General features: G+C 46.0%; 3 protein-coding genes across 3 annotated transcripts; 1 reads left to right on the plus strand and 2 right to left on the minus strand.

The window, feature by feature from the left end:
* Nucleotides 1-244: 244 nt before the first annotated feature.
* LOC108148140 (ubiquilin-1) lies at nucleotides 245-3,132 on the plus strand. Its single transcript, XM_017274994.2, has 3 exons — nucleotides 245-543; nucleotides 874-2,365; nucleotides 2,434-3,132. Exons 1-3 carry the CDS (start codon nucleotides 448-450, stop codon nucleotides 2,508-2,510), a joined length of 1,665 nt encoding a protein of 554 aa, XP_017130483.1. The 5' UTR covers nucleotides 245-447; the 3' UTR covers nucleotides 2,511-3,132.
* A 1,811-nt stretch (nucleotides 3,133-4,943) lies between these two features.
* Nucleotides 4,944-7,913, minus strand: LOC108148167 (moesin/ezrin/radixin homolog 2). The gene is made up of 6 exons (XM_017275067.2): nucleotides 7,781-7,913; nucleotides 6,821-7,660; nucleotides 6,641-6,743; nucleotides 6,365-6,574; nucleotides 6,068-6,304; nucleotides 4,944-6,005 (listed from the first exon to the last, which is right to left on the minus strand). Exons 2-6 carry the CDS (start codon nucleotides 7,372-7,374, stop codon nucleotides 5,208-5,210), a joined length of 1,902 nt encoding a protein of 633 aa, XP_017130556.1. The 5' UTR covers nucleotides 7,375-7,660; nucleotides 7,781-7,913; the 3' UTR covers nucleotides 4,944-5,207.
* A 620-nt stretch (nucleotides 7,914-8,533) lies between these two features.
* LOC108148123 lies at nucleotides 8,534-9,606 on the minus strand. The gene is made up of 2 exons (XM_017274973.2): nucleotides 9,474-9,606; nucleotides 8,534-9,405 (listed from the first exon to the last, which is right to left on the minus strand). The coding sequence occupies exons 1-2, from the start codon at nucleotides 9,494-9,496 to the stop codon at nucleotides 9,114-9,116; spliced, it is 315 nt and encodes a 104-aa protein (XP_017130462.1). The 5' UTR covers nucleotides 9,497-9,606; the 3' UTR covers nucleotides 8,534-9,113.
* Between the last annotated feature and the right edge of the window lie 1,934 nt (nucleotides 9,607-11,540).

Genomic DNA, 11,540 nt, shown 5'->3' on the forward strand with positions numbered 1-11,540 from the left:
CAAGGGCTACCTGCGCGAACGGTCATATTGATGGCGCGATAGGTGTACTGGTTTTTTCGTATGTATGCAATTTGAATTTGTTTGCCAAGAGTTGCTGCGTTCGCTTGCAGACTTTCAGGAAATGCGTTTTGAACAGTGCGCACTGCTTGAAAACCGATAATAACGTACTTTTCAGCCCAATTATCGATATATCGATAGCTGATAATGCGGCAGCCCTGGCTTGTTCAGGGAAAATCAAAATCGAACTAAGCGTGAGTGTGTGCGTGTGTGTGTGTGAGTGAGAAAGTGACGAATTACTTTTCATCAAATGGGAAATAATTTAGTTTGAAAACACGTATCTATCCAAAGCAGAGGAAAAAATTTCAGTTGTGAAACAATTTAAACTACAACACAAACTAATTCGGCGCAGGAAACACAACCCGAAAACACAACAACTACACCAGCGAAATGGCGGAAGGCGGCAGCAAGCGCATCAACGTGGTTGTAAAAACGCCAAAGGACAAGAAGACGGTCGAGGTTGACGAAGATTCTGGAATAAAAGACGTGAGTAACAGTAAAGGTGGGCACGTGACCCCAGTCTGTTGTCTGTTTTCTGTTCACCCTTTCCCAATACCCAATTCCCAATTCCCATCGGTGATTCCCCCCGCCTCCCCCGCTGCAGTTGGTCCGCGGGGCGGGCCAATTAATGCCCGTAATCGGGGTACAGTGTACTTTGCCTAAGCCACAAATGATGGGGGCTTGCCGCCTATGCTGGTACAGTGCACCTTGCCTATGCCACATAACAGGGGTGGGTGGCAAAGTGCATTTGTAATATTGCCAGAGGGCAATCGAAATGGGTGACTACAATCATGAATTCAATCCTTTGCCCCACAGTTCAAAATTCTGGTTGCACAAAAGTTCGAGGCGGAGCCCGAGCAGTTGGTGCTCATTTTTGCCGGCAAAATTATGAAGGACACGGACACGCTCAAGATGCACAACATCAAGGACAACCTGACGGTGCACCTGGTGATCAAGGCGCCCACGCGCAACAACGAGGTGCCAGCGCGCCAGCCGGCGGATGTCCGGCAGACGCCCTTTGGCCTGAACCAGTTTGGAGGACTGGCCGGACTGGAGGCACTGGGCGCCGGGTCGAACACCTTCATGGACCTGCAGGCGCGCATGCAGAACGAGCTGCTCAACAACGGCGACATGCTGCGCTCCCTAATGGACAACCCGCTGGTGCAGCAGATGATGAACAACCCGGACACCATGCGCCAACTGATCACGTCCAATCCGCAGATGCAGGACCTAATGCAGCGAAACCCCGAGATCTCGCACATGCTCAACAACCCGGACCTGCTGCGCCAGACGATGGAGCTGGCCCGCAATCCCTCGATGCTGCAGGAGCTGATGCGGTCGCACGACCGGGCCATGTCCAACCTGGAGTCGGTGCCGGGCGGCTACAGTGCCCTACAGCGCATCTACCGCGACATCCAGGAGCCGATGATGAACGCGGCCACCGAGTCCTTCGGTCGCAATCCCTTCGCCGGGCTGGTCGACGGAGGCGGCGGCTCGGGGGCCGGCATCAATCCGCAGCAGGGCACCGAGAACCGGAATCCGCTGCCCAATCCCTGGGGTGGCGGCGGCGGCGGCGGCACCAATTCGGCCACAAACGGCACGGGCAGTGGCACTGGGACGGGCAACCGAACGGGGGCTGATCTGCCGCCGAACAATGTCCTAAATACGCCGGCCATGCGGAGCCTGCTGCAGCAGATGGCCGACAATCCGGCCATGATGCAGAACCTGCTGAACGCCCCGTACACGCGTTCCATGATGGAGTCCATGTCACAGGACCCGGACATGGCCTCGCGCCTGCTCAGTAGCAGCCCGCTCCTGTCCAACAATTCCGCCCTGCAGGAGCAGGTGCGCCAAATGATGCCGCAGTTCATGGCCCAGATGCAGAACCCCGAGGTGATGAACATGCTGACCAATCCGGACGCGATGAACGCCATCCTGCAGATCCAGCAGGGCATGGAGCAGCTGCGCAGTGCGGCCCCCGGTCTCGTTGGCACGCTTGGCATTCCGCCGCCGCCGCCGGGCGTCAACTCCGGCACGGATCCGGCCAGCGGCGATGGCAGCGGCGGCGCCACCACCAACAACGTCTCGCCGAGCAGTGGCCTCAACGCAGGCAATCCCGCCGCCGGAGGACCAAGTCTGGCTCCGGGCGGTGGTCCCAATGCGCAGCTCTTCAACGACTTCATGGTGCGCATGCTCAACGGGATGTCCAACAATGCGGACAGCACGCAGCCGCCGGAAGTGCGCTACCAGTCGCAGCTGGAGCAGTTGGCAGCGATGGGCTTTGCCAACCGGGATGCCAACTTGCAGGGTGAGACTCTTGGCGAGCATTTAGCCAACCACTTGACAATCGCAAATTCTAATCGTTCATATCCACAGCTCTGATCGCCACCTTTGGGGACATCAATGCGGCGGTAGAGCGATTGCTGTCCCTCAACCAGTTGTCCCTGAGTTAACAACGCTAAGCCATTTCCAAACTGTACACAACCTGTCTATATATCTACGAACTACATATATATCTACCACTATAGCCCTGGAGAACGCGAATGAGAACCACAGCGAGAAAACGATGAGAAAGGGGCACAATGGGGTCCTTCTTCTAAAAACATCAGACATCAGACATTGGACATCGGACACACAAATTGATTGCTTAATCCCCCATCGTGCCGGAAATATCTTGAATCCTTTATGCCCACACCAACCACACACATCCTGTGCCACAGTAGACAGACAACGGCAAACGAGCATAGGAGCCTAGAGAACGGAGAGGTATTTGAAGCGATATGTCGCCGGTAAGGAAGATAGATAGAGATACCAAAGTGTCGGCACTTGTGTAGTTGATATAAATTTTTTTTTTTTTAATTATTTACTTTTCGAGAGCTCACGAGACACCTGAGAACCCTTAAAGCGGAAATTTCTTGAATATGCACATGTGCAGCATATAGCTGCACACCCACACACACCGACACACACACACTTTAGAAACAAAAACATTTCACGCGTTTTACACTTTTGGCAGAGAACTTTGATGTTTTTCAATAAATCGAGCCGGTTTGTGCTCCTCCTTGTCATTATCAATGTAACTACAATGTCATAAACACGTCGTTACTGTGACATTCAGATGTGTGCTTGGAAGAGAATAGCGGTGTAGATCCGAACGATCGGAGGTTCTAGATATAGACGTAGAATCCTTGCTGGTTCCAATCGGGACCAGACCTTCTCTTTCCGTTTCCCCTCCCTTTCTCGCAATCCGAAAATGTTCTGGAAATTACACAACTGCAAACGGGACAACGTACAGTAGATATCGCGTATATGCAATGGCTGGATAAGCGATACTCTGCATGCAAGCACTGTGTGGTACGCTTAGACAGTTGCATTCAAGCAATACTAGTAGTCAGAATGTTTATTGATTCATTAAATATAAGAGCAATCTCCGAGCGTTATTTATCCTATCCGTTTAAAGGAATTAAACTGTAAAAAGTTCGTTGCACATAGGCGTAATTTGCACACAAGCGATTTGCATGTGGCCGATATCTACTGTACGTTCATGTGTGTCATGTGTATATATATAGGGGTATATAATTAAACTTAACAAAATATTCCATGGTGTTAACAAAAGACGTAAAACTATTTGAAATTCCTTAGTAAAAGAAAAAGAGAGAAACCCCAAAAACACTATAATTTGTATTTTACTCGAAGCATTCGCATCCGTATAACACACTTTTTGGGATCTTCAGACGGATCTAGTGGGGTCCCCAGTCCCGGTTGCATCCGCATCCCACAATCATATGCTTTCGAAACGTTTCCTTTCGTGCGCTCACTGTCTATATAAAGTGTGAGAAATCAATGTATACCCTGTAAGTACTATATTACCATATATATCGCGGCTCGCCGGAGTGAAGAGTATGCAGGTGAGCCGACATCATCAGCTATGGGGGATTGGGTGGGTGGGCAGGTACTGGAGCTGGACCGATTCAGTTCGATTCGTTTCGATTTCATTTCGATTTGAAGAGGATCGGAGCTACGTTTATTTGTTTAGTGAAGGACGTGAAACTAAGTAATTAAATGTAAATGATCACATGTTTTAAAACAGTAATAAAGCTACTTTGGTTTTAGATTATATCTCGTTTTCGTTTTATTCACATCGAAGATGTGTGGCTTATGGTTAGTTTGCAAAGGTTTCGATCGACAATTGCTGGAAAAGATCGTTTTAGTTGGTTTACCTGTCGGTAAAATAATATATATATGTTTATTACCTGCAATTTGTATCGCGTCGGTGCTAGCAAAATGTAAACAAATTTTGGGTTTTACAAGTTAAGCAAATGTAACATATTACGAGACGAAATTTGGTACAACAAGGCAAAGAGCAATCCGATTTCTCCACTTTTTAAAAACCTTTTCGATTTTTTAAAGATATCAAGACTTAACTGCTTATATAATGGAAGTTTTTAGAATTTTATTCGAATATTTACCAAGAGCGTAATGTCTCTTATTTTATCGTTAGCACCAAATACCTGTTTTTTCCTTAACAAATAATAAAAAATACACCCTATGCAAATCTGTTTATAAGATGTCCAGTGAATGTCAATTGTCCCCTTAAAAAGCATTTTTATTCAGGTTTCTAAAATATTTAAACGGGAAGATGTCTCCTATATCAATCGCTGATGTGAACTTGAAAAGTAAGGTATAAAGTTGTTGAACTGTTTTTTCATTTTAATGCAGTAATTGAATTATTAGTTCAGTTGACTGTTTTGAGTTTGCATATGGGTTGTTTACATTATTGAAACGACTCATACGTTTAAGATGTTGAAATACATATATACTTCCCTCTTTTTCGGATTCGAATTGCTAACTAACCAAGGTCATCCCCGCTCACATGATCACACAGATTTATCTATCTTTGGGCCTGCACACAACATACATAACATATGTGTGGCTATGTGGTCCAGGCCTTGTAGTTTTGGTTTATTACAGCAGCGGCTTGAGTGAACAATCGAAAAACATTTAGTACAGTATATATTACAACTACGGTTAAGGCACTCACACCCTCTAGCACGCGCTCAGGCACACAAACCAAACACAAGTACAAGTATCGTACAGCTAGATGATGGGGGGTTAGTGTTAGTCATGATGAAGGCGCCTCAGGCAGGAGGTCAAAGCTCCTCGAAGAAGGCCACACGCGCCTTGGTGGAGCCGGACTTGAGCTTCTTGAGCGTGGAGTACTTGTTCTCGCCGGCCTTGATCTGCGCCTCGCTGAGAATGTCCAGGTTGCTCTGGTTCTCCTCGATCTTGTGCGGCGCAATCTCGGAGCGCAGGGTCTGGAGCTGGTTCTGCACCTGCTTCTTGGAGTTGCGCAGGTACTCGAGATGGTTGCGCTCCATCTCGTTGGTTATCTGCTCCATCTCGTTGTCGGTCAGTATGAACTCCTTGGGCTCAAAGTCGTCCGAGATGCCGCTGGAGTTGTCGCCCTGGGCCAAATAGTGGGTGGTCAGCTCGGCACCGCCGGCCGTCTCCATGTCATTGGTTGAGCTACTGGTGGTCAGCGAGGGCGTGCTGATGGCCGCCATGCTGGACGTTGTGTTGGCCGCATGCGAGACACTGGAGCTGGTCAGCAGGCTGTCCGTGGACGACTTGCGGCCGCTATTGAGGAAGTTCAGCAGGCGGGCGGTGGCTTCGCGTTCGGCCATTTTGGCGCAGATCAGCTCCTTGCGCAGCTTCTCCGTCTCGGCCTCCCGCTTGTCGTTCTCCACCGTCAGCTGGTGGACATAGAAGTCAGCGTCGCGGATCTTCTTCTCCAGGTCGTGTTTCTCCCGCTCGATCTTCATCTGCCGCTCGCGCAGCCGGTCCATTTCCGTCTTGAAGTGGTTCGCCTTGCACTCGGTCAGCTGCATCTGCTCCTCGTTGACGCGGCTCTTCTCGAAGTACAGCTCCTTGGTCTCCTCGGAACGTCGCTATAAGGGCAAACAAATACACTATCATAGGGGAGTCTTTAAAGAGGAAACAGTTCAGTTACCAGCGCGTCGCTGGCCATGCGCATCTCGTTCTGCAGATGCTCCATGCTCTTCTCCAGCTCGTAGCGTTCGTGCTCCGCCTTCTCGCGCAGCTTCTTCTCCCTGATGAACTTCTTGCGCTCGATCTGGCGACGCTGCTTCTCCTCCTTGGCCTGGGCCTTCATCTGCTGGATTTCCATGGTGTCTGGCTTGCGTCGCCGCATGTACAGATCGTGGTTGCCCTTGCACAGGTCGAGGATCTGCCAAGAGGATCTCTCTCTCTCTCAAACTCTATTCTCCATTCAAAACTGATTGCTTACCATCTTGTTGATGTGCAAGTCCTGTGAGTAAAATATGAAGTTCGAGACTTTGGCGTCCACCAGGCGAATGGTGAACTTCTTGTCGTCGAAGCTGACGTGTCGTATCTCGTTCCACTGGAACGTGGTCTTTGGCGTTAGCTTGTCGCGCTCGTCGTAAATGTTCAGGCCCACGGAGGTGACGCCCAGCCACAATTTGGTTTTGTTCTTATTCTATTGAGAAGTGCACACAAATGATTAGATTCACTCGACACGGCATTGGGCAATGCGCCCACTCACTGTAATAGGAAAGTAGTTGACTCCGTACATGTCCAGGTCCTGTGCGATCTTCAGGTACTCCATTTCCACCTCGTCGCGCGTCATGGGCTCGTGGTCCATGTACCTGGGTGGGGAAGGAAAGAAAACAGCTTGAGTTAGTTGCTTGATTTAGGGTATTGTGTGTGTGTTTGTGCCACCCACCAAGTCTTGATGCGCTCCTCCCACATCTCGGGCGTCATCTGGTACTGATCGGTCACTCCCTTGGGCAGAAGTTCGCCCCCGGCCAGCATGCCGTCCTTGTAGGTCTCGTAGTCATAGGGACCGTACTGCACATGCACCGCGTACGAGGCCAGGAGAACGGACGCCTCCGGCCGGCAGTAGATGTCCATGGAGAGGATGCTCTGCTTCACCTGCAGGAAGAACAGGTGCTGCGTGATCTCCTGGATCAGTTCCTCGCTGACGTTCTCCGGGAAGAACTTGGCGTAGAAACTAAAGACGTACACATTGTTGCTGGCGTGCAGCTCGACGCGCTGGTCCCGCACCCGCTTCTCCATCTTCAGCCAGGAGACATTGCTGCGCGTGTCGACGTACTGCAGCCCAAAGTACCAGGACTCGCGCAGCCCGATGGTGCGGCACACCAGGTCGAACAGATCCTGCCCGGAGGCGCGCGGCTCCAGCTTGAATTCCAGCTCCGAGTCGAAGGTGCTCACTCGCACCGACAGGGATCGGTTCTTCTTGGTGCCGAAGAGGCTCATCGCGATTATGTGATGTGATGTGTGCGATGTGTGACCGCTGTGATGTGGGATTCTCAAATGGGGGTGCTCTTCGGGGATGGGGATTTATTGGGGGCCCCCTGTGTTAACTTGTTGCGTGCAGGGTGGACTGACTTGTTGCTCCACTTGCTACTGCTGATGCTGCTGCTCCTGTGCCAGCTAGTGGTCCGCCTCCTGGTTGCTGCTCCTGCAATCCTCGCTAGTCGCGGACTGCCTCATTTTGCAGGCAATTTGATGCTCCGGGCAATGGCAATTTCTGGGCTGAAGGCTGCGCCGTGAGAGAAAGAAAGAGTAAGTCACTTCGCTCATGCGGGTGTGCGTTTCGAGAACTGCGGATGGCGGCAGTGCTCTGCACTGGACTTCGTCTCCTGGCAGTGGGACAACTTACCACGTATTGGCAAAAGGCGTTTTACATCTATGGTGCTCGGCAGGGGGCCAAATCGCTCAGTAGCTTGCACTGCATTAAAAATTGTTCGCGAAGTTTGCTATGTGCGCGGCATGAACGTGAACAGTGTGACCAGCTGTGCATATATGGAAATTACCCCTTTGACAAAGCTCCCTGGAAATGCAAGCCGCAATTAAAATGTATTAGGGGGGTTCATGAAGCTGATTTATAACTACTGTTATAACAGCTGTAGACAACAAATAATGGGGTGTTTTTAGGACCGTCTTCTCGTGCTAAAAGTAGGTTTTTACCTGACGAATTTTGAATTTTTTTCTACCTTAAGCTTTTCATATCAACAAGAATTTGGGCCTTAAAGTTTTACTTACTTTTATATCCCAAAAAAGATAATGCCCGAGGGAGGCATTTTCAAAAGAGTTACGCGATGTCGCTTAACTAACATTTTTTGTCAAAAATATTAGTTTTGGATCACAAGCTAAATGAAAATTTTGACACAGTAACCGAAACTAAATTAAGATTATTAGAACAAGATCAGATCAGTAGCTGTAAAACGATTTCGGTCAGTGTTTTTTGCCCAGGTGAAATGAGAAAACAAAAATACTAAAGCTACATATGGCGTTGCCACCTTGACAGCGGCTTAATAATTTTTAAATATTTTAATGGCTAATTGCATTATTGAGCGCAAAATTCAACCGAAGGTATTTTTTTTTTAAATATGTGCAAACAAAATAAATTTTTTTTTTTTTTTTTTAATAATTTATTAATATGCATTTACAAACACGGGCCAATCTTCAAGAGCTGAGAAATAAGCGAAATATGTTTATGGGTATATAAATTAACAACTGTCTTTAGAAAGGAGCACAGCATGTATTTTTTCAGGTCGCTGTAGCTTGTATTTTACACCTCCAGCGACTCAACAAATGACCCAATACGACCCCAAATTCCATTTTAGCCTCACATTCCTACCGATTCCTTCTATTGGGCGATAAATTGAAAAAAAAAATTTAATTTGGGGTATCTTCGATTGTTTGGATAACAATCAAGCTTAACAACTATACGACTTAGGCTATATGTGCGTGCTTGTGGATGTCTTGGCTCGATTTCTAGTAGTATTCTTGCCGCATCCGAGGCGATGCTAATGCTTATCACACAAATGCAAGTGCTGAGGATCATCGTCTCCGGATCCGTGCCAACACTAGGATGAACGGAGGAGAACTATGCTAAGAACTAGGACTACCTAGAGTTGTTGTTGTGGCAGAGAACTCGGATTGGCACTTTAATGGCGGCTGCACCAGTACCAGGGGTACCGGACTCCTGGCTACTGGCTGCTCCTCTTGGTCCGCTCCATGTGCAGATCGTACAGCATCTTGTTCTTCTCGTAGTAGTACGGGTTCTGCTCGGCGCCCAGCTCCGGGTTGTACTCGTACCCGGTGGCGACTCCGGTTCCGGGGGGGCCTGTCTCGGGGCCACCAGCTCCTCCTGGAAGGGGCGGGATGCTGCAGCTGCTACTGCTGCTGCTATTCCCGTCGTCGTAGTTCAGGTGCAGGTTGTTGATGCGCTTCGACAGGGGCGTGGACTCGCATGGCAGGTCGTCCTCCCGGCTGCGTTTCCTGTTGGTATCGAGTTGGGACATATCGTTAGGCGGAATGAGGCCCAGAGCCCAACTGAACCCACTAACCGTGTCTTCAGAAATCCAGCCATTCCAGGCCAATGAGTTGCGTTGCTTTTTATTGGCTTATTCTGTTGTTTTGTTCTCTCGTTCCGTCGTTCTCTCGTTTCCCTTGTTCACTTCCAGCAGTGTGACCGCGAGACCGTTCAAATTTTACTTCGAGATATGCCATCGGGATTGTCAAAATATACCATTCGATTCAATCAAATATACCGTTAGTATTTTATTTTCGATGATTTTTGTTTTTAATGATTTGGGAATTCCCTAAACGAGTGAAACTACTGCTGAATTTTCAGCAACTCAGAGATTCAGTCGTTTTGGGGAAAACCCAAAATATTGAAATACAAAAAACTAGTAAAACATGTTACACTCTTTTAAGTATTCTCTTTACAACTCTTATTGTTGCATATCGGTTTACTGTTTGCCAGCCGTTCCATACAAATTGAACAATTATCAATTCAACAATTCAATTGTTGAAAACCAGAGCTGTCTATCTATAGCCATGTCAACCCTCACGGAATATTTAATATGAAATCAAATGAGGATGTATAATTTTACGAATGGTTTAAAATTGTTTATTCAAGTTCTCAGAACGCAGATCAGCTGTTTAACCATTTTTGGCCGTTCCCTTAAATGCTGAAAATTTCTTTAAAATCTTAAGCTATTCTATTTAGACTTCAAAAATACCTTTTTAAAATGTCTTGAGTTTTGTTATAGAAACACCTTTTTTGTTATACGATTAACCAAAAGCGTAATTCTAAAATTATTTTCGTGTCTTTATTGATCTGAAGTCCAGAATCAGGTTGATTGATATATTTATTAATAAAACACATAAATAAATATACATAAATGAAGAAAAGTTGAGTGACGCGACTATTAGATACCCGTTACTCAACTAACCAATTTCAAAATAATAATAATATGTCCCCTGAAAATTATAGGGTTTTTGGAGACGCCATTTGCCGAACAATGTTTGTATAACTAGAATCTACATTTTAAATCCCTTTATAGTTTCAGAGATCTCAACGTTTAACGGACAGACAGACGGACAGGGCTAGATCGACCCGGCTATGACTCCTGATCAAGAATATATATACTATGTAGGGTCGGAAACGCTTCCTTATTCCTGTTACATACTTTTCAACGAGTACATAATACCCTTTGAATCTACGAGTAACGGGTATAACGAGCTTACAATTTGTTAATGTCCTTTTTATTGCCAGTTTTTGTTTGTTTTGGGAATTATTTAGAAGAATAGGCGAGGGATAAGTCGAATATTTTTGTTTAATATTTTTTTCCAATTTTTTTTTTTAGCTGTATGATAATGTTTTCCGATCCGTCCCGTTCCACGGACATGGCGGTTTCAAGCCGCCTATAGATACTTTAATGTCAGACTTTTGACTGGTATTTTTATTCCCTTAAAAAAGGAAGACCAATAGGGGCCTTGATTATTCCCATGAGACCATAAATGAATACTACGATTTTATTTATTAAGTTATTCGTGTAAAGTTGTGTATTTATATATTTTTCTATTGTTATCCAAAAATTTTAATGCAGTACCTTATCTTACTGAAATACATTGAATGGTTTCATTTGACCGTTATGTGAGCGAAAGACGGGCGTTGACAAATGTTATTTTTCAGTTAAAATTATAATCGTGTTTGTATTGTTTTAAATTATCTGTTTTAATATCCATTTTAATTCATTCCGGTCTATTTCATTCGAAGCGAATGACGAATTTTTCGGCATTTATTTATATCTGCAATGCAATTAAATTAATAGAAAACAAAGGTAAGGTAAAAAAAATCACTTAAAAATCATTTAAATTAAATGACAACTGCAAATAAGCGAAAATAATGTAACCAGCACATTCTCAAAATAAAATACTTTGTATTATGTAATAAAACACATATTAAATATTAAAAAATAAGTTTTTCAATACACTTGTTTTTCAATTAAAAAAAATCGAATCCAATGCAGCAAAATTCGTCTTTCGTTAGGAATGGGACATTTTATTTTTCCAAGACTTTATTGTTTTTACATTAAAAATATTTGTTATTAGTTGACGTGTGCGGA

The sequence above is a fragment of the Drosophila elegans genome, unplaced genomic scaffold, assembly GCF_018152505.1.
Source record: "Drosophila elegans isolate 14027-0461.03 unplaced genomic scaffold, ASM1815250v1 contig_149, whole genome shotgun sequence".
Lineage (NCBI taxonomy): Eukaryota > Metazoa > Arthropoda > Insecta > Diptera > Drosophilidae > Drosophila > Drosophila elegans.

Coding starts and splice junctions, on each gene's coding strand:
- LOC108148123 (XM_017274973.2), bottom strand. CDS start 9,496: ATGGCTGGATTTCTGAAGACACG. Junction 9,406..9,473: donor GCTGGATTTCTGAAGACACG/GTTAGTGGGTTC, acceptor CGATACCAACAG/GAAACGCAGCCGGGAGGACG.
- LOC108148167 (XM_017275067.2), bottom strand. CDS start 7,374: ATGAGCCTCTTCGGCACCAAGAAGAACCGATCCCTGTCGGTGCGAGTG. Junction 6,744..6,820: donor GAGGAGCGCATCAAGACTTG/GTGGGTGGCACA, acceptor TTCCCCACCCAG/GTACATGGACCACGAGCCCA. Junction 6,575..6,640: donor TCAACTACTTTCCTATTACA/GTGAGTGGGCGC, acceptor ACTTCTCAATAG/AATAAGAACAAAACCAAATT.
- LOC108148140 (XM_017274994.2), top strand. CDS start 448: ATGGCGGAAGGCGGCAGCAAGCGCATCAACGTGGTTGTAAAAACGCCA. Junction 544..873: donor AAGATTCTGGAATAAAAGAC/GTGAGTAACAGT, acceptor TTTGCCCCACAG/TTCAAAATTCTGGTTGCACA. Junction 2,366..2,433: donor CCGGGATGCCAACTTGCAGG/GTGAGACTCTTG, acceptor TCATATCCACAG/CTCTGATCGCCACCTTTGGG.